Source organism: Oncorhynchus tshawytscha, linkage group LG04 (genome assembly GCF_018296145.1).
Source record: "Oncorhynchus tshawytscha isolate Ot180627B linkage group LG04, Otsh_v2.0, whole genome shotgun sequence".
Taxonomy (NCBI): Eukaryota; Metazoa; Chordata; class Actinopteri; order Salmoniformes; family Salmonidae; genus Oncorhynchus; species Oncorhynchus tshawytscha.
The window spans coordinates 34750619-34776488 of NC_056432.1; the positions used below are offsets into that span (position 1 = coordinate 34750619).

The 25870-nt window shown below is 41.7% G+C and overlaps 1 protein-coding gene across 1 annotated transcript in view; it reads left to right on the top strand.

The window, feature by feature from the left end:
* Positions 1–6202, top strand: part of LOC112248626 (5-hydroxytryptamine receptor 7-like) — a 40222-nt gene extending 34020 nt beyond the window's left edge. Inside the window, exon 2 of the mRNA XM_024417802.1 lies at positions 3565–6202. Coding sequence (XP_024273570.1) covers positions 3565–4303 — 739 coding nt within the window. The 3' untranslated portion in view covers positions 4304–6202. The remainder of the gene's footprint in view (positions 1–3564) is intronic.
* The last annotated feature ends 19668 nt before the right edge of the window (positions 6203–25870 follow it).

A 25870-nucleotide genomic window follows, 5' to 3' on the forward strand; every position in this document is an offset into this window, starting at 1 on the left:
AAGCAAAATCTACAATGGAATGGTTCAAAAATAAACATATCCAGGTGTTAGAATGGCCAAGTCAAAGTCCAGACCTGAATCCAATCGAGAATCTGTGGAAAGAACTGAAAACTGCTGTTCACAAATGCTCTCCATCCCACCTCACTGAGCTCGAGGTGTTTTGCAAGGAGGAATGGGAAAAAGTTCAGTCTCTCGATGTGCAAAACTGATAGAGACATACCCCAAGCGACTTACAGCTGTAATCGCAGCAAAAGGTGGCGCTACAAAGTATTAACTTAAGGGGGCTGAATAATTTTGCACGCCCAATTTTTCAGTTTTTGATTTGTTAAAAAAGTTTGAAATATCCAATAAATGTCGTTCCACTTCATGATTGTGTCCCACTTGTTGTTGATTCTTCACAAAAAAATACAGTTTTATATCTTTATGTTTGAAGCCTGAAATGTGGCAAAAGGTCGCAAAGTTCAAGGGGGCCGAATACTTTCGCAAGGCACTGTACATCCACAGGTACACCTCCAATTGATTCAAATTATGTCAATTAGCCTATCAGACACTTCTAACGCTATCATTTTCTGGAATTTTCCAAGCTGTTTAAAACTTCTTCGGGATAGGGGGCAGCATTTTCACTTTTGGATAAATAGCGTGCCCAAATTCAACTTCCTGCTACTCATCCCCAGAATATAAAATATGCATATTATTAGTAGATTTTGATAGAAAACACTCTGAAGTTTCTAGAACTGTTTGAATCATGTCTGTGAGTATAACAGAACTTATGTAGCAGACAAAACCCAGAGGACAAACCATTCAGATATTATTTTTTTGAGGTCACTGTCTATTCAATTTGTTTTTCATTGGGAAACCAGACTTGTAAGGGAATTGTTTGCAGTTCCTACCGCTTCCACTGGATGTCACCAGTCTTTAGAAATTGGTTGAGGTTATTCCTTTGATTGAGTGTCACATCATGTGTACTTTTTGAGTGGCTCATGGCTCGAAAGTAGCATCAGTTTGTCTTCCTGTATTGAACACAGATAGTCCCGTCTTCAATTTGATCGATTATTAACGTTTAAAAATACCTAACGTTGTATGACAAAAGTAGTTTGAAATGTTTTGGCAAAATTTACAGGTAACTTTTGAGATATTTTGTAGTGACGTTGCGCAAATTGGAAGCTGTGTTGTTCTTGATCAAACGCGCCAAATAAATTGACATTTTGGATATATATTGACGGAATTAATCGGGGAAAAAAGGACCATTTGTGATGTTTATGGGACATATTGCAGTGCCAAAAAAGAAGCTCGTCAAAGGTAAGGCATGATTTATATTTTATTTCTGCGTTTTGTGTCGCGCCTGCAGGGTTGAAATATGCACCTCTCTCTCTTTGTTTACTGTTGTGCTATCATCAGATAATAGCATCTTATGCTTTCGCCGAAAAGCCTTTTTGAAATCTGACATGTTGGCTGGATTCACAACGAGTGTAGCTTTAATTTGGTATCTTACATGTGTAACTTAATGAAAGTTTGATTTTTATAGTAGTTTATTTGAATTTGGCGCTCTGCATTTTCCCTGGCTATTGGCCGAGTGGGACGCAAGCGTACCGCCTATCCCAGAGAGGCACAGTCAACTTAGTGTGTGTAAACTTCTGACCCACTGGAATTGTAATACAGTGAATTATAAGTAAAATAATCTGTCTGTAAACAATTATTGGAAAAATTACTTGTGTCATGCACAAAGTAGGTGTCCTAACCGACTTGCCAAAACTATAGTTTGTTAACAAGAAATTTGTGTAGTGGTTGAAAAACAAGTTTTAATGACTCCAACCTAAGAGTATATAAACTTCCTACTTCAACTGTATATCTATCCTGTTATACTGTGGCCTACATCATGTATCCATTTAACATGGGCTACCCCCGGATATATTAAAAACTCATTCAGTCTTACCACAGCTGTGTACATGCACTGGGACTGACTGAAAGAGAGAGAGTTTAAAACCAATGTTTTTTTTTGCATTAGTCAGAGTTGAGGTGGGGGAGTGAGTGGAGTGGTGGTGGCATGACTGTGGCGTTGTGTAACCAAGTTATGACACACACAACCATATTCGGTGTTGCTGTCTCTTTCCTTCTTTTTTGGAAGACTTCTAGGAAACATGGAGTCCATTCTCAGTCAATGTCAATCACTACTGTTTATTGAGAGTAGATAACCGGTCTGTAACCTAACGCTCAGATATTGTACCCCTCCGGTTTGTGCGAAGGATAATTGTCCACGAAACATCACATTTTAGAAGTTTAGGTCTTAAAAAATAAAATTCCGAAGCCAGTGGTGGGAAAAGTACCCAATTGTCATACTTAAGTAAAAGTGAAGTAAAATAGAAAAAGACTCAAGTAAAAGTGAAAGTCACCCAGTAAAATCCTACTTGAGTAAAAGTAAAAAAGTATTTGGTTTTAAATATACTTAAGTATCAAAAGTAAATGTAATTGCTAAAATATACCTAAGTATCAAAAGTGAAAGTATAAATCATTTCAAATTCCTTATATTAAGCAAACCAGACGGTGCGATCTTCTTGTTTTTAACATTTACAGATAGCCAGAGGCACACTCCAACACTCAGACATAATTTGCAAACAAAGCATGTGTGTTTAATGAGTCTGCCAGATCAGATGCAGTAGGGATGACCAAGGATTTTTATCTTTAAGTGCATGAATTATACACTTTTCCTGTCTTGCTAAGTATTCAAAACGTAACGAGTACTTTTTGATGTCGGGGAAAATGTATGGAGTAAAGTACATTATTCCTTCAGGAATGTAGTGAAGTAAAAGTAAAATACATAAATAGTAAAGTACAGATATCCTAAAAAACTACTTAAGTAGTACTTTAAAGTATTTCTACTTAAGTACTTTACACCACTGGCCAAAGCCTTTTACAACCGTGATCTGATGGGATTTGTTTTAAGCCATTCCCCGATAATGCACAGCCTGATAATGCACATTCCCCGATAATGCACAGCCTATTGCTTACGTATAGTACAGTACACTATACATTTGAATTCCCTAAAGTCAGTACAGTGTTGTCAGTACATTGTACCCCAAGAGCTGCTCTTATGACCGGAACAGTAGTTCTGTAGATTCCTTTAAGCCTCTTTACAGAAGGGTAAGGAGTCAATGGCTCTTACAAAGATGATGGAGCTTACACTTGACCATCACATTAAAGAGAGTGTTTTTTTCTTTGAAATGAATAATAAACTCTTTGATGTACTGTACAAGGCTAAGACTACGAGCAGCCTTGATGTATTTAGGGAGGAAGGCTGCTCTTTTGTTGCTCAAGGTAATGATAAGCAAGCAGTGCTGTAGTGTTTTCTCAGAGGGGACAAAACTTTGTAAAACAAGCAGATGATAGAGGAGACTCAAACAATTGCAAAAACAGACAGGAGATTCATTGTACTAATTTCAGAGTATAGTACTCCTTATCCTGCTGCCCTAGTGTCTTTATGTTTTGCATTGTATGTAGCCTGCTTGCATTTCTACATGGGATAATAAAGTTTATCTGGCTAAATTATTTGTGTTTCGTCTCTCTCAGGTATCTGGGGATCACCCGCCCCCTCACATACCCAGCCAGGCAGAACGGCCAGCTGATGGCCAAGATGATCCTGGGGGTGTGGCTGGTGTCCGCCTCCATCACCCTGCCACCCTTCTGCGGCTGGGCCAAGAACGTCCACGCGGGCGGCGTGTGCCTCATCAGCCAGGACTTTGGTTATACCATCTACTCCACGGCTGTGGCCTTCTACATCCCCATGCTCGTCATGCTCTTCATGTACTACAAGATTTTCAGGGCCGCCCGCAAGAGCGGCCTCAAGCACCGCTTCACCGACTTCACCCGGCGCGAGCGGCTGGAGACGGTGGCAAGCGAGGCACTGAGGATGCAGGGCCTGAAGCCGCAGGGCGTGGCTGAGGAGTGTGCGGTGCTGTCCCGTCTGCTGACCCGCGAGCGCCGCAACATCTCCATCTTCAAAAGGGAGCAGAAGGCTGCCACCACGCTGGGGGTGATCGTGGGCGTGTTCTCCATCTGCTGGCTGCCCTTCTTCATCCTGTCCACAGCCAGGCCCTTCATCTGTGGAGTGGAGTGCAGCTGTGTGCCCATCTGGCTGGAGAGGTTCCTCCTCTGGCTGGGCTACGCCAACTCCCTCATGAACCCCTTCATCTACGCCTTCTTTAACCGGGACCTGCGCTCCACCTACAAGGATCTGCTGCGATGCCGCTACCGCAACATCAACCGACGCCTGTCCGCCGTAGGTGTGCACGAGGCCCTTAAGGTCTAGGAGGAAGAGGACAATGACTAGGAGAGTTTGGGTCCCCAGAAGCATCCAAGGAATTTCTAATCCTGTCCTCATTGTAAAGACTACTGGCTGCTACTCTTTGTGATTGTATAATAGAGGCTGAGGGATGACCTGTGACCTGTGGCTGTAGATAAAGACAGAGACAGACTGTTAATACCTCTCTAACCTGCTGTAGAGACACAGAGACAAGGCCATCACTTAGGTCTGTGTCTGTCTGACACACACAGTCATTCTATTTTGGGACACAAAACCATAGACCGTATTTGACGGCCTATTCAAGTTGACACTGGCTTTGTGCATATGCTACAATTTAGTCCTGACTTCATATTCATGTCAGGAAGATGATGCATTGACTTGGGAAATCACATGCGGACCCTGGCAATAATTCTAGGTCATTAAAAGCATGGGCTGCAAATGGATTTCTGCACAATAACATTTGCTAAATTAATGCTTGCGCAAGGGGTGCCATTGGCTGTTGACTTAAACCAGTGAAGGTCACGGAATCTGTATCTATGTAACTGTTTCCAGTTCAACTTGTCTGTCGTCTAGTAGGTGATGATGGTGAATAATTGAAAGTGGTCTGTATAGGAACATGTGAATCTATTGTTTTTTGGAGGCAGGCAAGTGTTTAATGCTCACCAACAAAAACACTGCAAAACAGAAAGCATCCATTGTCAGTTTATTTTCAGACATGCCTTTGAACACATCTATCTCTGCAAAGTCAACCCAATGGACACCCACACAGACCCAGGGGAAACACACACAGTACATGGCCAAGATTATATATTCCTTTGGAATATAAATCGTAATGTGAATGAAGGCTAACAAACAAAAGTTAATCTTGTAATGTTACCACAAAGCACTTGAGGGTGGTAGGGATAACAAGCCTGTGATTTGACTTGATTTAATGGGGAAGATGTTAGAGAGGTGGTACAACAAGTAGACCTAATGGTTAGAGTTGGAGAATGTTCTGGAACAAGCTACATACATCTCTGAGAAATGCCCATTTCTGCTTGAAACTCACATCTGTCGAACATGCTATGCATTATCCATGAAGATAATCCAGAATGTTGTGCATAGTCAGTTTGACATAGCTCAGCAGCACAGTGGTTCATACTTCACTTCACCCTAGCACACTTAGGCACATACATGTAAAACATGTAGAAGGTGCCCACTGGGAGCACACTGGTTGAATCAACATTGTTTCCACGCCATTCTCATTAAATGATGTTGAACCAACGTGGAGTAGATGTTGAATTGACGTCTGTGCCCAGCGGGTGATGACAGATCTTAAATATTTTCTCCAAGTTCAGTTCACAACACACAAACAGTTGGTTGGCTGCACGAAACAGACAGATTTTCTCTACTGATTTGATTGTGTTATAACAAAAGCTTATCAAATTGTTCAACTATGATCCATTAAGGAAAGGCACTCATTGTGCTGATGAGGTTCTCCCAACAAGGAATGAGTCCACCCATCAAAGTCTTCATCGCTAATGCCTGAAGCAGCAGGTGTTGCTACTTCTGCTCTCTTTCATAGCAGGATGTGGTCAAAACTTTTATGAACTCTGCATCAACTTGGTTTATTCACAACAACTCTGTTCTGTTGTAATCTGTGTAAAAAATTGTATAGTTGAAGCAGTGTGTGCTTTTCTCTACCTCGGTTTTCGGAAAATACTTGTTAATTATTATTGCAAACAGATATATTCCTGGCTTGCACTATATTTTGTCATATGATTCCTTGTTATTTAAGTGTCTAGTGTCGACGCCATTCATTGACATACCCTTCTACAACTGCTTTGCGAACGTTATTCTCCAAAATGTACCTGGAGAAATTAGAGTATATTTCTTTCATCACTTTGTAAATAAAGCAGCACTTGGTTTAAAATCAAAAATGGGTTTCTGCCAGAATGCACATATATTCCACAGTCACTCAGACATGTATGTGGTCATAAACTATTTAATACCCATAGTTTTAAAAGCTCTGCCAGCTGTTTCACACTTAAAACAAGCCTTATCTTACACTTTAAAACAAGAAGCCTTCACAAACCGCGTTTCCATCCACAGTTTTAATGCGAGTCACAACAACTTTGATGGAAACAAGACGTTTTGGTGTAATTAGCCTAATGGCCTAATTATTTTGTTTGACATGGTGGGGTCTTTTTGTGTCTGCACACACCTTTATGTGCAAATGTATATAATAACAATCATATCGAAGTCCATTTGGAGTCAGGCGATGAGATGGTATGTGGTCCTCCCACTACGACTGCAGTTTAATAGGCTACAGATTAAATAAGTTATGGTGAACTTCACAGGGTGTTGAAAGTGCACGGTGATGAGCTTGATGATGCTTTCCAATAAATATAGAGGGTCTTAATCTGGTGACATGATGAGCGATGCTTAACTGCTGTTTGTTAAGCAGAGCAGCACAGGGGAACCCTAGAGCAGACTCAGATGAGGAAACAGAGATGAATGAACCTAGTTATTTATTGTAACACAGGGAGATACGGAGTGCAGATCCGGGGATGCTTGGATGAGTTGTAGGAAACCAGATGTGGAGGCTGAGGTTGGAGTGTGCTGGGTTGGGACAGTGTAAACAGGTCCGGAGAGGAATCCAAGGGAGTGGTGGTGTGGTCCAGAATAGGGTAGCAGGGTGGTGAGATGTGGATCAGGAGCCAGAGTCAGGGCGGCAAAACTGCAGTGAGAGGATAAACAGCATCAAGCAGGGAAACAGGTACAGCAGGGTAACAGGATCTTGAATAATATTAATGGCTAGAAGCATAAACTGACTGAGCAGAGATTACAATCTGGCAGAGTGGAAGTGGCAGAACTGAGTATTTGTAGAGGTTTTGATAATGGAACGAGTTGCAGCTGGTAGGGATCTGCTCTGACTTCAGCACAACACACAATCACACACAAAGAGAAAGGGAGGAGGAAAGAGAGAGAGTGTACTGGGGGAATGGCTGCAGGTCAAGCAGACACCGGATGACCACGAGGGGGTCAGGAGGTGTGGCAGGAGCACATGTGACACTGTTTGGCAAATAAAAATATTCTCGCTCTTATTCATAATAATCTTATCATTTAGACTAGACAACCAGCCTGCACAGCCTACCCGCACTGTGTCTGCGAGCTGTTGGCTAGAGCACAGGTACCAAGACCAGAGTAGGCACATTTGCTATTTAACATTTGCTATTTAACAGTTTTTCTGACAAAACTAGTTGAAAGTGCGATGGAAACTCATTGAACTTTCTATTTTTATTCGGTACATGAAAACTTAAGCTCAAAAGTCAATGTTGTGTGCCCTACGTCATCATGCGCGGATCTTTATCCACAACAAGTCCATTTGGTGGAAACATACCACTGGTGGAAAATATGCATATTTTCTTTATGCGGATTCTAGAATATTCGCATGAAAATCTGTCGCCTATTGGATGGAAACCCTGCTACTGTCACATAAAACATCTCATCAATGAGTGAAACCTAAATAGTGCAAAATACAGTGCCTTCGGAAAGTATTCAGACCTCTTGACTTTTTCCACATTTTGTTACGTTACAGCCTTATTCTAAAATGGACCAAATAACAACAATTCCTAAGCAATCTACACACAATACCCCATAATAACAAAGCGAAAACAGATTTTTAGATATTTTTTTTAAATTATTTTGATAAATATTCAGACCTTTTGCTATGGGATTCGAATTTGAGCTCAGGTGCATCCTGTTTCCATTGATCATCCTTGAGATGTTTCTACAACTTGATTGGAGTCCACCTGTGGTAAATTCAATTGATTGGACAGGATTTGGAAAGGCACACACCTATCTATAGTTGACAGTGCATGTCAGAACAAAAACCAAGCCATGAGGTCAAAGGAATTTTCCAAAGAGCTCCGAGACAGGATTGTGTCGAGGCACAGATCTGGGGAAGGGTACCAAAAATGTCTGCAGCATTGAGGGTCCCAAATAACACACTGGCCACCATCATTCTTAGATAGAAGAAGTTTGGAACCACCAATACTCTTCCTAAAGCTGGCCACCCGACCAAACTGAGTAATCGGTGGAGAAGGGCCTTGGTCAGGGAGGTGACCACTCCTCAGTAAAAGGCACATGACAGCCCGCCTGGAGTTTGCAAAAAGGCATCTAAAGACTCTCAGACCATGAGAAACAATATTCTCTGGTTTGATGAAACCAAGATTGAACTCTTTGGCTTGAATACCACGTGTCAATTCTGGAGAAAACCTGGCACCATCCCTGCGGTGAAGCATGGTGGTGTCAGCATCATGCTGTGGGGATGTTTTTCAGCAGCAGGGACTGGGAGACTAGTCAGGATCGAGGCAAAGATGAACGGAGCAAAGTACAGAGAGATCCTTGATGAAAACCTGCTCCAGAGAGCTCAGGACCTCAGACTGGGGCAAAAGTTCACCTACCAGCAGGACAACAGCACTAAGCACACAGCCAAGATAACGCTGGAGTTGCTTCGGGACTGGACTTGAACCCGATCAAACATCTCTTGAGAGTCCTGAAAATAGCTGTGCAGCAACGCTCCCCATACAACCTGACAGAGTGTGAGAGGATCTGCAGAGAAGAATGGGAGAAACACCCAAAATACAGGTGTTCCAAGCTTGTAGCGTCATACCCAAGAAGACACGATGCTGTAATTGCTGCCGAAGGTGCTTCAACAAAGTACTGAGTAAAGGGTCTGAAAACTTGTGTATGTGATATTTCAGAGTTGTATTTTTTATAAATGTGCAAACATTTATAAACCTGTTTTTGCTTTGTCATTATGGGGTATTGTGTGTAGATTGATGAGGGAAAAAAACAATATAATCAATTTTAGAACAAGGCTGTAACATTACAAAATGTGGAAAAAGTCAAGGGGTCTGAATACTTTCCGAATACACTGTATATATACACAAAGCTGGCGAGATTGATAGACCTTTCATAGACCTTAAGTCATGGTATAGGTCTTGTTGTGAAATATTCATAGATTTTCAGATGAACTCAAAAAAATCATAAAAAAGGTTCCCTGAAACTTGAGCGACTCTGGAGGAGTGAATGAGGACAGTGACCCAAAAACTCCCCTTAATTCCCATCCTGCTACCAGAAAAATATTTTATTCAAAACTAGTGTGGCAGCTGTCATAGAGTCATTTAGGTAGTAGGTACTGGAACCAATTTGTGGAACAAATGGAACAAGGACATTGCTTCACACAGTAGCTATAAAGTACATGACTGAGAGGAGAGAAAATAGCATACACAACAAACTAAAGAAAAAAATAGAGAGGAAATAGGCTTTTCTCCTGTAGCATGCTGACATTCTGGTAGTCAGACACACAAGACCGACCGCCAGCCCCATCCTGTCTAACCGACAGCGTCTGATCTCCTTACAGCCATGGCAACAGGGGTTACACTCTGAGGTATGAGCAGAGCAAACCTTAAGAGGAAGCCACCCGCCCTGCATATCAGCACACAGTTTTGCTAGCGAGCTTCCTGTCCCTGTCGCTCTCCCTGTGCTGGCTTCAATGTCTGTCACCAAAGATGGGGTCAAATGTTCACATGTGATGTCTGTTCATCAAAGGGAAACAGAGAGAAGCAGATGACTCCTTCACATATGCTGTCCAAAGGCTCTTCTCTCTGCCAACTACAGAATGACAGCCTGTGGGGGGGTGAAGGATGAACACACGCACACATATATTTTTAATCCCACCTGGTAATTAAGGCGAATGCTTTGATGAAACAAAGGAAAAATAGCTAACGTTGTAAAACTGATTAGTGATGAGGTTGAAAGAGCACTACAAGAAGATATGCAGCGTGTCCTAAAGCAGTAGTAACTGTTTTTGATGTGTGCAGCACAGCAAAGGAAAATTTATGCAAATGTATGTTGGTATTACCAGTGCCAATAAAAAGCATAAGCTGGCGCACACCCAGAGAAGATTATTTAGTGTAGAGGTGATGACTAACGGCGAATAAACTGTAAGCTATAAAAATAAAGGGAGTCACACACTCTGTATATACAAACTCCCAGTAATTTATTGGGTAAAACACCAACGTTTCAGCATCACTGTGCCTTCTTCAGGATTATTACGAGTACCACCACACACTTGACAAGTACTTGAATTCACTTAATGTCTATGTCACCTGTTCTGTTAGGGTGAATAAAGGTACTGTGGGCATCTTGCTGTACTGATGCAGTGGTAGGTGAACCATAACACTGGGAGGCCAAAACATACATAGACAGGCGGAGTGATACACACTCATTCTCACATTCGTAGAAATGGGGTGTAAATGCACCCTTGTTGCCCTTGCACCACTCTCGCTCCTACCAACCTCGTTCAAGCCTCAGCTATAAATAAGACTACCAGTAAACACATCAGTTACTGAGTAATCCAATTGATTTGGTGTGACCTGAAATATCAAGTTCCTCCCAGAGACATACATATCCTCTGGGCCGACCGCTGCACGAGATACAGGTATTAACAGTGCCACTTATACAAGCATGAGATATAAAACACACAAGAGATATCGTGTCGACATGACTGACAGTCAGTAATTGTTGTGTACTTTCTGTCAGTGAACACAGCAGGAGGAATATATGCTTTCATTCATGTAGCAAAGGGAAAACATGATTGTAAACATAAACATAAACCGTCAAAGCAATAACTACTGTAGCTTAAATGATGCAGTCCTTCCCCCTTTGAGTTAAAGTGGATCTTACCCACCATACAGACCTATACCAAAATCACAGTATATTTGTGTCTTGATTCACCCTCTTGCATTTTAACACCGTATATTCATTAGGGTCAATGCCAAGATTACACTCCTACGAACTGTATATATATATATATATATATATATATATATATATCCAGTACTGTGACATCAACCAGAGTCTTGTGTGGGAAGGTGCTGCATATTAAATCAATTTTTTTGCATATTCTCACAATGTACAAAAATCATCCTTATCATGCTGTTGAAAGCCTCATTGTTTAGCATCAGAGCTTTAGGGAATGATGAGAGAATCGTTTTTTTTTTGTCAGGGCTCAGCAAAAGAAAAACAGGGATGAATGAGTACATTTGCTTGAATGTAATAAAATAAACGAAAAACATCACCATTCTTCACTTAAGATAACCAAAAAGTACTATTAGTTTCATCAGCGGGGAACAATGAATTGAATGAGACGGCCCGTTAGCCTGTATACTACCATTGTTCATCCTCTGCTTCCATCTCATATTCATTCCAGGTGAGTGTCCTGCCTGCTGTTCTGTTATCTGTTCTAGTCTAGCAGGCATTCCGCCTCACCTCCACTCTATCTCCCCAGGCCAGCGGGGGAGACAACCGCTTTGTGGAGGTCAGATAAGATCCCAAACAGTTTTTCCTTTATAAGATCAGACATCATTACAGTACATACAATAATTATAATTCATTTTTTTCTCCTGCTTTTCTCTTTTATGTCTGGTATCGTGCTGTGAGTTTCTTTGTTAGTCTGATGATTAAGAAAAGTCCAATTTTCCACCCGCATAAGATATTGTTGAGTCATAAACTCACACACAAGTCAGGTAATGAAGCACATTTCAGTGCACATTCAGTGCACTAACAAACCATGTAGCTGTTTTCTCCCTCTGAAAATATTACAAAAACATTACAATTATAATTTGTCATATTTATAATCCAGATTTCTCACCAACTTTGATCATACATACAGTATCTACTGTACATTCACAACTCACTGAAACCATATTTAAACAATCTGGTCACTAATGGGGATGGGACAGAATTGGGAAGAGAACCGAGTGGTCCTACGTCTGACTAGAGGGAATACAGCTCCGAGTTACTTTTTAATAGCAGGTTAGGATAATTAACGTGGCAGGTTAGAAGACTCAGGTGAAGGTTAGTAAAAAGGTTAGGGTGTGCTAACATGCTCTCCTAACCTGCTACGAAAAGTAACTTCCTGTCTTAGCTGTAGTTCCTCTCGTCACAACCAATCACAGCGTATCCACTTTTAGACCCGCCCGCACTTGACCAAGTTTCTGATTGAACTTGACTGTTTTTCTACTTCCAGCCCACTGACAAACAAGCAAACCCATCGTTAAAACCCTTTAGTCTTGTACTCGTATACAGGTTGAAAATGCCAGATTTGGGCACTTAAAAGCACCTAAATTGGAACCCAGTGGCTGTACAGTAACATGCTACAAATGACGTCAGAGCTCAAACTGTGGTTTACAGCGCTGTATGGGTGTATGGGGTAAGGGTTTGACAACACCAGTTGTCCTGTAACTCCTGTAACTCAAACCCTTGTCATTTTTTTGTTTTATGTTGCACCTAAAACAACATTTTCCAGGAATATTCTAATCATGTTACTGACTGTATCCAGAGTATTTTCATACTTCGTTATCAACAAATGCAGCAAAATAAAAATATAGAAAATAAATCAGTGTAAATCAACAGTGTAAAGTTTGGATTCAGTCTTGTATCAGGTGAACGGTTGTGTCCTCAACTTTGGTCTAATAATATTCCCATAATCTCCAAACGGTTCTCTTTGAATTGCTACCATGATTGTACATACGCTTCTCATGTTTCTACTTTAAGAAACATTTATATTTAGCCCTATCCATATAGGCTCATTCAAACGAGTGTAAAGGGATACTGACCATCCAAACAGCAAGTTACAAGTGACCAAATTGTATTTGTGTGGGTTCAGACAGCAGTTATTTGCATGCATGGTAATGCAAGTTGACATAGTAATGATGGGTGTGTGCGCAGTGGTGTAGGCTGATTGGTTGTGGTGCTCATGCATCCTATCACTCAGTAGTTATGTAGAAAGCTAAGGTGACAACCATGCCTGCCATGTATGTTTCCCAGTTGCTTTGAATGTTCAAAATCATAGTGTAAGAACACTAAAGCCTTAAAGGATAAGATGATCCAACTTTTCTTTTGGCTAGCTACAGCAGTCAACTAGCTAGCTAGGTAGCTGTTTAGCTAATTTGTTTGTAAATAATTAACATTCTCGCTAGCTACCACATGTTCTTGTCAAAACTGTCAACAGAGTAGCTAGTAAGCGACAAAGTCTGCCAAATAACAGTCTAAAACCACTTGAGGACAAATAAATCATATTTGACCGTTCAGACACAAGTCGCATGGCCAGAAATCAGATTTCAAATGTGGCTTAAAATATCAGATTCTGTGTTCTTTTTGGCTTTTCAGAATGCAGGAGAAATTAACAGGTTTGAATCTGATATGCAATAAAATTGTATTTGAGTCACTTCAAATGCCAGTGTGAACAAAACTTAAGTCACCTGTGTGTACAGTCTATCACTCAGTCTCACATCAAAAACCGTCACTGCTTCAGGTCATGCTAAATATGCCTTCTTGTAATACTCTTTCAACCTTTTCTTCCTCGAATTACTCTCCTGTGAGTATTTTCTCTGACCACTGCTACACGTTGGGAGATAGGGAGGGAATCTTTGAAATTCAATTTTTGCTCTCAGATATGCTCACCGCTCACCATTGGCATTTTATTTTGTTAAACAGTTTATTATTAAATGTTAACTTTGTGGTATCCCTTATGCATGGACAGAGATGGTACAAATAAAAACATGACCAATCCACAACCTTGTTTCTATTGCAGTAGCCATGCCATAGCGATCTCCAATTCAAAGTGACCACTTAAAATCTGCAGGTTAAATTGGTGATGAAGAGGTGATAATTGTCAGTCTCAAAAGCCAGAAGCAGAGACCTTTTTCTCCTCTATGTCTATGGCCAGAACCCCCTCCTCTCTATTTTGTTTGCCTGACAGAAAATATAGAGACCCTTCGTACATTGAGTTATAAATGTGCAGTATATTGGCCTGTAAAGTGTATATTGGGGCAGAAACCCAAGCTCAAGGTTCCACAGTAGAAAATGAGTTTCTCGCCTCGCATTGACCAGCCATACAATTAAAGAGATCACACACCTAGCCCAGACGCACTGAGCTGCAGCTCTGAAAACCCAGTCATACAAAATCAATGGCGCTGAACAAAATCACCAAGATAAAAGACAAACCAGTTTCCTTTTTGCCTCTCGACAGTGTGCTTTTCTACACTGTTTTCAATCACATAAACCTTGACCATCTGATTGATTTGAGAAACTTCAGGCACAGTACTTTTTAACGGCTCACCTTGGCTGAAAATTACATACAGATAAAAACATGCAGCAACAACACAACATACACACACGCACAGTCACACACATGCACACACACACACACATACACAAATATCTCATAAACCCTGACATCTGATTTATTTTACAAACTTCCGGCACACTAGTTTTTAAAGGCTCACCTTGGATGAAAATTACTTAGAAATAAAAATGTTTATGTGGTCAAGCAACAATAGCACACACGCACGCACGCACGCACAGTCACACATACCAGATGGTGTCAGAGGAAGGCCCTAAAAATTGCCAAAGACTCCAGCCACCCTAGTCATAGACTGTTCTCTCTACTACCTCTCGGCAAGCGGTACCGGAGCACCAAATCTAGGTCCAAAAGGCTTCATAACAGCTCCTACCCCCAAGCCATAAAACTGCTGAACAGCTAATCAAATGGCTACCCTGAGTATTTGCATTGACCCCCCCGCCCCTCGTTGCTCCTACTCACTGTTTATTATCTATTATCTATGCAGTCACTTTACCCCTATTACCTCGTACTAACCCCTACCCCCGCACATTGACTAAGTACCAGTACCCCTGTATATAGCCACGTTATTATTTTATTGTTGCTCTTTAATTTTTTACTTTAGTTTATTTCGTAAATATTTTTCTTAAAACTACATTGTCGGTTAAGGGCTTGTAAGTAAGCATTTCACTGTACGGTCTATTCCGCGCATGTGACAAATAACATTTGATTTGATTGGAATTTATGTTACCATTAATAACATATTGTAATCAGATTACAGATACTTTAGAAAAACTGGATGATTAGATAGAATGTTTGCAAAAAAATACATTGACACTTTTATATTTTCTCAATGACATTAAATTTAACATTGAAAAAAGTAAAAAGTTTAAGTTTGTTCCACGTGAGTGAGTCTGACCACAATTCAGAGATCAATGTGATGACACGCCAAATGCATTTGATGGATCCTTTTTGTCTTCTTCTAATGCCTCTTAAGGGGAAAGGAATCCAAAAGTAACTTTAAGTAATATTACGTTACTGATTTTGAGTAATGCTAAAATTACACCACTGATTACAGCTTCAGACAGGTAACATTACAGTAACAGATTATATTTAAAAAGGAAAAAGTAACTTACCCAACTTTGCATACACACGCACACACAGAGAAACAGCTTGACATCTAAATTGTTTAGCAGATGATTATGTAATTAAAATATGGAGAAATTCCACAGTCGAGTCTCAATATTGTGGATAATATGAACAATATTATTATATAGACTATCTGTGGTCGACTAATGTGACAATGTCCACCGGCACTAAGTCCAACATCACTGCACATTGAAGCATCCTTTACCTTATTTACCACATGCAGATTAGACACCATTACTCTCCACTTTGGAGCGGGGCTGACAAAAAACCCAAATACAGCCTGATTACGTCACTGAGTTAACAGTAAACAACTAAATGAAGTGAATCTCAAACCCCCCTTCCTCTTCCTCATAGTAACGAATAAAGCTTTGCCCATTCGGGTGGGTAATTTATGATCCATTAATTCATGTATTTACGTAATTTCCATTTCTTCTCATTTGCTTAGAATGGAGGTTAGAACAGTTTGACGTTCAGCAGGAGTCCATATCCATTTTCCTTAGATAGCATAAGATAGGACAGAAACTCTTCTTGGCCACTGCCAGTGGTTGTTATTTTCATCAAGGTTATTAGGGAGGAGGCTGTCTCAGACATGGGAGACAGGGGAATCAATGTGAAAAAAAGATTTACAAAAGGTCATCAGCGTAAGGGCATTTCATTCTTTTTAACAAACGCTAAACCTAAATCCAATGACATGGTGAAATGTTTTGTTGATTTCACGTTGAATTCACATTAGATGACAACTAAACCAAATGTAAATCTAAACTAGACATTGAACTGACGTCTGTGCCCAGTGGGATGTTTTTGGGGAGAAATGTATTCAGGACATAGTCATCTCCATATGTGTCCCTGGTCTCTATGCATCCGGTTAGTCAGAGTAAATGTAGATTTAGTGTCAGAGATCTCCACTGCTGATCTGAATCCAGATTACTCACTCTTGAAATTACACTGCACTTGTGATAATATATTTGATATTTTGCATCTCAGCTCCAAATTGAAGTTCTCACTTGTGACCAACAAAAAACTGAAGCACATTCACACACTACAAACACACAGCTTGCAGTATGCAGTATGAAATATGGCACCACATGCACTGCCATCTGGCTAAAATCCTTGGTGAAAGGTACAATATAAGGGGAGAAATATAAAAAAACAGATAAACAAGACACAGAAATGTCCCTATACATATTCATGGGAGCGTCCACTGCCTCCCTTTTCCCTCTCCCTAAGAAACTCATGCCTGGAGGGCAGTAATGAAACCCACACCAACAGACAGACAAACAGCAAATGTAAGGGTGGAGTGTTTCAGTTCATCTGTTCCACACTGAGGCTGGGAAGCAGTAGTAGCAGCACTAGAGCGTCTCCTGGAACAGTCTGTGGCTGACTCCCAAATGGCACTCTATTCCCTTTATAGTACACTATTTTTGACCAGAGCATGGGATCGGGTCAAAAGTAGTGTACTATAAAGGATATAGGGTGCCTTTTGGGACTCAGCCTGTATTCACTAGCTGTGTCAGGGTGCAAGATGAACAGCTCAACTACCTTGAGCCATCCATTATTGTATTCCGCACAGTGGACCCCCATCTCTGGCCCGACAAGCGGAGCGTCAGCAAGGTAATGATGGTGCATTAAGATGATGAAAGGATCATTTTGGATTTCCGGTATGGCGACTATGGGGTAGTCCAGCTTCTTCACCTGTGGGATCGTCTGGGGGGGGGGAGGGGGGACAAAGCCCTTTTGTGGGGAGATACAAATCCTGATTGGCTGGGGCTGGCTCCCCAGTGGATGGGCCTAGCTCCAAAGTGGGTGGGTCTACAGTGTACTCTGAAAGTATTCAGACCCCTTCCCTTTTTACAGCCTTATTCTAAAATGTATTAAATTAAACATTTCCCTCATCAATCTACATACAATACCCCATAATGACAAAGCGAAAAACAGGTTTTTGGAAATACCTTATTTACGTAAGTATTCAGCCCCTATGCTATGAGACTCGAAATTGATCATCCTTGAGATGTTTCTACAACTTGATTGGAGTCAACCTGTGGTAAATTCAATTGACTAGACATGATTTTTATAGGCACACACCTGTCTATAAGGTCCCACAGTTACCAGCGCATGTCAGAGCAAAAACCAAGCCATGAAGTGGAACGAAATGTCCAGCTCCAAGACAGGATTGTGTCGAGGCACAGATCTGGGGAACCTGTACCAAAAAACGTCTGCAGCATTGAAGGTCCCCAAGAACACAGTGGCCTCCATCATTCTTAAATGGAAGAAGTTTGGAACCACCAAGACTCTTCCTAAAGCTGGCGGCCCGGCCAAACTGAGCAAACGGGGGAGAAGGGCCTTGGTCAGGGAGGTGCCCAAGAACTGGATGGTGGATCTGTCAGAGCTCCAGAGTTCCTCTGTGGACATGGGAGAACATTCTAGAAGAACAGCCATTTCTGCAGCACTCCACCAATCAGGCCTTTATGGTAGAGTGCCAAGATGGAAGCCACTCCTCAGTAAAAGGCACATAACAGCCCGCTTGGAGTTTGCCATAAGGAACCTAAAGGACTCTCAGACTATGAAAAACAAGATTCTCTGGTCTGATGAAACCAAGATTGAACTCTTTGGCCTGAATGCCAAGCGTCACGTCTGGATGAAACCTGGCACCATCCCCTGCTGTGGGGATGTATTTCAGAGGCAGGGATTGGGAAAAAGATTAATGGAGCAAAGTACAGAGAGATCCTTGATGAAAACCTGCTCCAGAGCACTCGAGACCTCAGACAGGGGCGAAAGTTCACTGTGTTTCTGAATGTAAATACCTTCCTAGAATATTTACGGACCATAGCCCATTGTCCTTCACGTTTAAGCTCAGACCTCCTATTCCAATAAAAAAAGACATGGCGTTGAACACAATGCTACTAGGTGATAAGGATAAGTTTAAGGATAAGGATAAGTTTACCTCTTATTGCAACACACAGATAGACATGTTTTTGTAAATAAAGGTAGATCATTAAGTATGCCCAACTCTTGTCTGGGAAGCTTTTAAAGCATATATGAGAATTGGTATCATGTTTTACTCTTGAAATAAGAAAAAGAAGACACATAAAGAACAAGAAATACTAGAACAGAAAATCCACGACTTACATGCTGACCAAACCAGACGCGAGCGTGCGCCCTCGCATGCATTTTGATTTTGTACCCCTACACCAGACACTATCAGGACACGCAGGTGAAAATATCAAAACAAACTCTGAACCAATTATATTAATTTGGGGACAGGACGAAAAGCATTAAACATTTATGGCAATTTAGCTAGCTCGCTTGCTGTTGCTAGCTAATTTGTCCTGGGATATAAACATTGAGTTGATATTTTACCTGAAATGCACAAGGTCCTCTACTCTGACAAATAATCCACAGAATAAACGGTAAACCGAATTCCTTTCTCGTCATCTCTCCTCCTTCCTCAGGCTTATTTTTTTTAAACTTCTTTGGACTTTATATGGCGGTTGTAAATCAACTTTACAGGGCATTTCTACAACCGACTGGGGTGTGGACATCAGTACATCTTTCAATCACCCACGTGGGTATATGCTCCTAAACATCAATGAGGAGAAGGGAGAGGCTGGACTTGCAACGTGTTGAGCCTGACAAATAGAACCTATTTCTATGTTTCACCTGGCCACCAGACACTCGCTGAGGCGTGAGAGCAGTGTGGGTGTAATGATTGAATAACATGTATGTGTAAATGGATTTATAATTTATATACAGATTTTAGCCTCAGTCCTTGGCTGCTTCCCAATTGTAAACTATTCCAAAGCAGCGGGAAGTCGGGTTGCTGAGGGTGCTGCAGCAACCCCTGAAAAATCAGAATAACCCTCCCCAAAAAACAATTTATTCTCATGAAAGTAGTGCACTGGGCCATTACTGGTCCTTTATTAGCAGACCGATAAAGTCTTCTGTAGCACGGGCCAAAATGTTTTATGCCTCTGATTGTTATTGCTTAATGAATGTTTGAGAGGGGAATTTACCAGTCCATTTTTATCTGCTATTGGGAATGCATGTGAGGTCAAGTGTGCTTTTGGAACTCTTGTTCAAACGGGCTGTCACTGGCACTGATGTGGACTAAAATGTTGAAGTGATGCTGAATCACGAGGTTAACACCTTTGGTTAACACCTCCAGTGAAATCTAAAAATGTAAATCCTTCCAGTTAGGCACATTTTTTTGAGCACAAAAAATTTGAAGTGTTACTCTCGTCGCTGCCCTATGTTTCTAATCAATGACCCCAATCCAGTTTCCTCTGAACTGGAGATAAACAAACAACATGCCATACACTTCATGGGTGTTGGGGGTAGTGTGAGCTGTCCACTCCTCACACCTCACGCACAGAACTAGCCTATGTGCTAAAACAGACTCACACTAGTTTCCATCCACCACCGGTGAAAATATATGTACTGTATGATATATTATACAGGGCCTTCAGAAAGTATTCACATTCTTTGGATTTGTACATATTTTGCTGTGTTACAGCCTGCATTTAAATTACATTTTGTGTCATTGGCCTGCACACAATTGCCCATAATGCCAAAATGGAATAATGTTTTTAGAAATGTTTACAAATTAATACAAAATTAAAAACGGACATGTTTTCAGTGAATAAGTACTCGACCACTTTGTTATGGCATGCCTAAATAAATTCAGGAGTTAACATTTGCTTAAAAAGTCACATAATCTGTTGTATGGACTCACTCTGTGGGCAATAATAGTGCTTAACATGATTTTTGAATGACTACCTCGTCTTTTTCACATCAAGTTTTTATTATCTCAATTCATAGGATTCATACGCTACATTTATAAATGTATTTTTATACCCAGCTGGCAATCTGATAACATGTCAAATCAATCATGAGATAAAAACTAATAAATAAATAGTGCATAGTAAATATACTGTACAATACATCATATAGCCTAAGAAATAGTTGCAAATTATTGATATATATTCATGGATGTAAAGGCCTGTTGGTTAAGAGTTCAGAAGTGTCCTATGCTGATTTTTTCCATGTGCCCAGAGTAGACGCCTTGGCTCTGTGGATCCTGGCCACAAGGACGATCGTCCATAAGGACGATTTTCTTAAATGTGAGCAGCCATTGTTGCAATGGTAATGGATGAGGTGGAATCCACCTTTGTACAATCATTTTCTTAGCAGGTGTGGTTCCTGCTAACCACACTCTCTGTTGGTGTTCTGACAAGTGCTAATCCGGGTCATCACAAAGCAACATCACTATTGGATCTAATGGCAATATTTGATCTATAGGTACAGAAATTGCATTGTCGACTTTCCCCTAGAATTGAACCCCCCTCCGCCCCTGGGAATTTCCACAGCACACATTGAAAAGTACCAAAGTCCCCTGTGGTGCAGATTTCAGATAGTGGCGATTGACTCATTTCCATGTGATGTCTTTTTTGAGGTGTTAGATAGGTTCTATGGCACATTTTTAAACAATTGATTGGTGATTGGAGTTTTTAGATGATCCAAATATGTTTCTCCATACTGTCTCCCAATTTATTTGTACATCTTTTTCCCATACAATGAATAGAGTTAATGGTTTTTGTGCTGAGAGAATTAATTGACTTTATATATCAGAAACAACTCATTTTGAGGTGCGCCTGTCCGTTAGAAGTACTGGTAGTTCTGCTTGCCAGGGGACCCCATAGGCTCGCATGGATAGTGGAGTTGAAGATAAAGACAAAATTATGAACCTGGGACATTAAAACACTGGCAGATTTCCTGAAAACTGAGGACTCTATTCACATTGAATATGTCTTTGAAACAATAAATCCCCTTTTTAGACCAATCTGATTTAAATGCTTTCTTATATGTTAAGAATGATTTATTACGCAATTCTGGACAGTATGAAGGCCATTTAAGATGAGATCTCATATGCTTCTCTGTGGCTTTCCACACATTTACTGTGTATGCTATGATGGGTACAAACAATAGTGCAATTTTTGGGGGAGTACATCCAGAAAATAAATTATATAATTGGACAAACTATTGACTCTTCTGTAGCACACCAAGGAACAGAAGAAGCCTATGGCTTTAACCAGATCTTCAGGAAATTCATTTGGAATGATGTTATAAAAATAGAAATTTGGAACTGAAAGTCCACCTGATGCATTTGTTCTCTGTAGTGTTTAATATTTAATATTTCATCTGTGTTCTGTGGTCTTTTCCCCCAAATGAACTTTTTTTTACGACAGAGTCACGTTTAGAGCAATAGTCTATAGGAGGAGGCAGTGGTAACATTGATACAAGGGAGGAAATATATTTTAACAATTGAGATTCTAGCATGCAAAGAAGTGGGCATAGCAGACCATCTTTTTATGTATTTTTTTGACCTTTTGAAAGGTTTCTAAGTGTTATGACTGTCCTGTGATGATCCAAATAGGTCAGATCAGCGTTGCAATAAATAACTTCAACCAGACCCTCTCTCACCCACAGAGGGGGGAGAAGGGAACTGGTGGGGGGTTGACAGCTCACGCCCTGTTGTAAATCAAGGACAGAGCATTCAGCATTTGCCTCTCCAAATCCACCCAAGGATTGTGCTGCTGTCTCAACAGACCATTTCCCACCAAAAATCTAACATATTCTAAGGCGGATACTGGAACAGTACTTGTAACATAGAACATGGGGAATGGTCAGAGGCGATCTGGAGAACACTGGTGACGTTTTGGTTGTTATTTTGTGACGTTCTTTAAAAAAGTTATAAAGGAAATACTGTAACTTGAAAAGTATACATACTATTTGTGAAGTGTCCATCCTATACATTCTGCATGAAATATGAAAAATGAATAGAGATAACAGTTTTACATAACTTTGTACAAGCAACAAGCCACGCCCCTGAGTGAGGTACGAGAGTGTGTCAGCCTGACGGAACCACCGTTTTGAATGAACTGTATAAAATTATGGGATAAGAATTAACATATTAGATTAGAGAGTTGTGGAGGTGCAGTGTCAAACCCTGATCTGTTTCACCTGTCTTTGTGCTTTTCTCCACCCCCCCTCCAGGTGTAGCACATCTTCCCCATTATCCCCAGTGTATTTATGCCTGTGTTCTCTGTGAGTCTGTTGCCAGTTCGTTTTGTCTGTCAAGCCTACCAGCGTTTTTCCCCCTTGCTCCTGTCTTTTTCTATAGTTCCTGTTTTCTAGTTTTCCCGGTTTTGACCATTCTGCCTGCCCTGACCCTGAGCCTGCCTGCCGCCCTGGATTATTGATCTCTGCCTGCCCTGACCCGGAGACTGCCTGCCGTTCTGTACATTTTGACTCTGATCTGGATTACTGACCTCTGCCTGCCCTTGACCTGTCGTTTTGCCAAGCCCTGTTCTCATAATAAACTTTTGTTAATTCGACACTGTCTGCGCCTGGGTCTTCCCTAAAACGTGATAGTACAAACTGGCCATGACTGACCCAGCAGAATCGGACCAACTCCGCAACACCATCTCCTCCCAAGGAGCCACCATAGGAAGGCACGAGGAGTTGTTTCATGGTTTTATGGAAGAGATTCCAGACCTTGGGCGAATGCCAAGACCGAGCGTTGAACACATTGCTGGGTTGCTTGTTAGGCAGCATACCATGACGGAAACCTCCCAGCCCTTCAGTAACCCGGCTGTTAGCAGCGCCATCTCCCTGGCAACCCCGTTTCCCGGGAACCCCGCTTAACACCCCCGGAACGCTTTGATGGAGAGTAAGGCACCTGTCGGGCGTTTCTAGCTCAGTGTTCCCTCATCATCGAGCTGGAGCCTTCCTCCTTCCCCTCAGACAGCTCTAAGATAGCGTACCTCATCATGCTGATGTTCCTGGGAGGGTCCTTGCCTGGGCTACGGCAGTATGGGAATAGCAGATGGCTGTATGCTTCAGTCTGGAGGAGTTTGTGGTGGAGGTAAAGAAAGTTTTGATGCTCCATTGTTCGGGAGAGAGGCTGCCCGGAAGTTACTCCAGCTTCGACAAGACTCACGCAGTGTGGAAAACTATGCAATGGATTTCCGCACGTTGGCAGCTGAGAGTGCCTGGAACCCCGAAGCGCTGTTCGACATGTTCATGCACAGAGTATCGGAGGAAGTAAAGGATGAGCTTGCAGCCCGGGAACTACTGGTGGATCTCAACTCGCTCATCGCCTTGACCACTATGGGACCAGTATTGATTTCACTCGCCCGACCAAGGATTCCGCCTCACCTCCGTGGCATCCCGGAAATCCACAACAGCTCCGTTGCCAAGAGAACCCAGGACTACCTGTATTCCCCTGAAAGTCTCCGAAGGCTGCCGATTCACCTCTTCCCTAGCCAATGCAACTAGGCAGAGGGAAGTCTGTCTCCAGCCGAATGGCTATACAGGATTCACACTATAAGAGTTGCCTGTATTGCTGGACTACTGGTCATTTAGTCTCCACCTGTCCACTGAAAGACCAGGCTCACTGGTAGGAGCGAGTACTCTTCCCTCTCCCCTGACTCGCACTCCTTTTCATGACATTTTTCTGTGGGGAAACCAGTCGAAGCCTTTCCGGGTACTCATCGACTCTAGGGCCGATGAGAGCTTTATGGACGCTACCCTGACGTCTGAGCTAGGCATCTCCACTCAGCCCCTCTCCATTCCCAACGACGTTAGAGCGCTGGACGGGCGCTCGGTAGGCCGGGCGCTCTATAGGCCGGGTCACCCAAAATACCACACCATCAACCTACAGGTGTCAGGGAACCACAGCGAGATGATCCAATTTCTGCTCATCAAAACTTCTTAGGGCTAGGCCCCTTTTTTCTCAGTTTCCACCTGAATTATGTGCCCAAAGTAAACTGCCTGTACCTCAGGCCTTGAAGCCAGGATATGCATATAGTTGGTACCATTGGAAAGAAAATACTTTCACGTTTGTAGAAATGTTAAAATAATGTGGAGAATATAACACAATAGATACGGTAGGAGAAAATCCTCGTACAATGGCAAGTATAAGGTCATACTTGGATGCAATTCCTATGGCTTCCACAGGGTATTAGCAGCCTATGTTCAAGGTTTCAGACTTGTAACTTCAAAAATGAATATGAAATATCAGTTTTAGTACAGGGACACAGTCTTGGAAATTCTTGTTTGCTAGAGCCATGAAGACAGGACGCACCCGCTAAAATCAGTTTCCTATTGAACATACTTCTTTCCGTAAGAAATATTATAGTTTGATTACATTTTAGGGTATCTGAGGCTTGTATAGAAACGTATTTAGGGGTAGATTTTTGGATTCCTTTCTCTGTATGTTGAACGAGTGGATTACTCAAATCCATTGTGCCAACTAACCAGACTTTTTGGGATATAAAAAATGATTTTATCTAACAAAACAACACTACATGTTATAGCTGGGACCCTTTGGATGACAAATCAGAGGAATATTTTCAAAAAGTAACTGAATATTCAATCGCTATTTGTGAATGTATGAAACCTGTGGCGCCGTCTTCAAACAATTGCTTGGCATGTTTCGCTGTAATAGCTACTGTAAATCGGACAGTGCAGTTAGATTAACAAGAATTTAAGCTTTCAACCGATAGAAGACACTTATATGTACCTAAATGTTTAATATCCATAATTTTATGATTATTTATTTGAATTGCGCGCTCTCCAGTTTCACCAGAAGTTGTCCCGCTAGTGGAACGTCAGGGAACAACAGCAAAATGATCCAATTCCTGCTCATTAAGTCTCCTCATGTTCCCATGGTATTGGGATTCTCTTGGCACCAGCGGCACAATCCCCTTATTGACTGATCTGCTGGTGCCATCATGGGTTGGAGTCCGTTCTGCCATGCTCATTGCTTGAAGTGAGCACAGCCTGCCCCGGGACGTCTTCCTGGGGGCTCAGAAGTTGCCCCGGACCTCTCTGCCATTCCCGTGGATTACCATGACCTCCGGAGGGTGTTCAGTAAGGCCCAGGCCACTTTGCTTCCGCTGTACCCGGTCATCGACTACCTATCGCAAAGACATCACAGTGAAGATCCACTACCACTCACATCCTCGGCCTTCGAGCTGCTTCGGGGGGCCACCGTGATCTCCAAGCTGGACCTATGAAACACCTACCACCCGTTGTGGATACAGGAAGGGGACAAGTGGAAGACTGCCTTCAACACAGCCAGCGGTCACTACGAGTATCTGGTCATGCCATTTGGCTTTATGGGACTCCTAACCACGACCAGTTGTGATACAGCCTGGACTCGAACCAGAGTGTCTGTAGTGACACCTCTA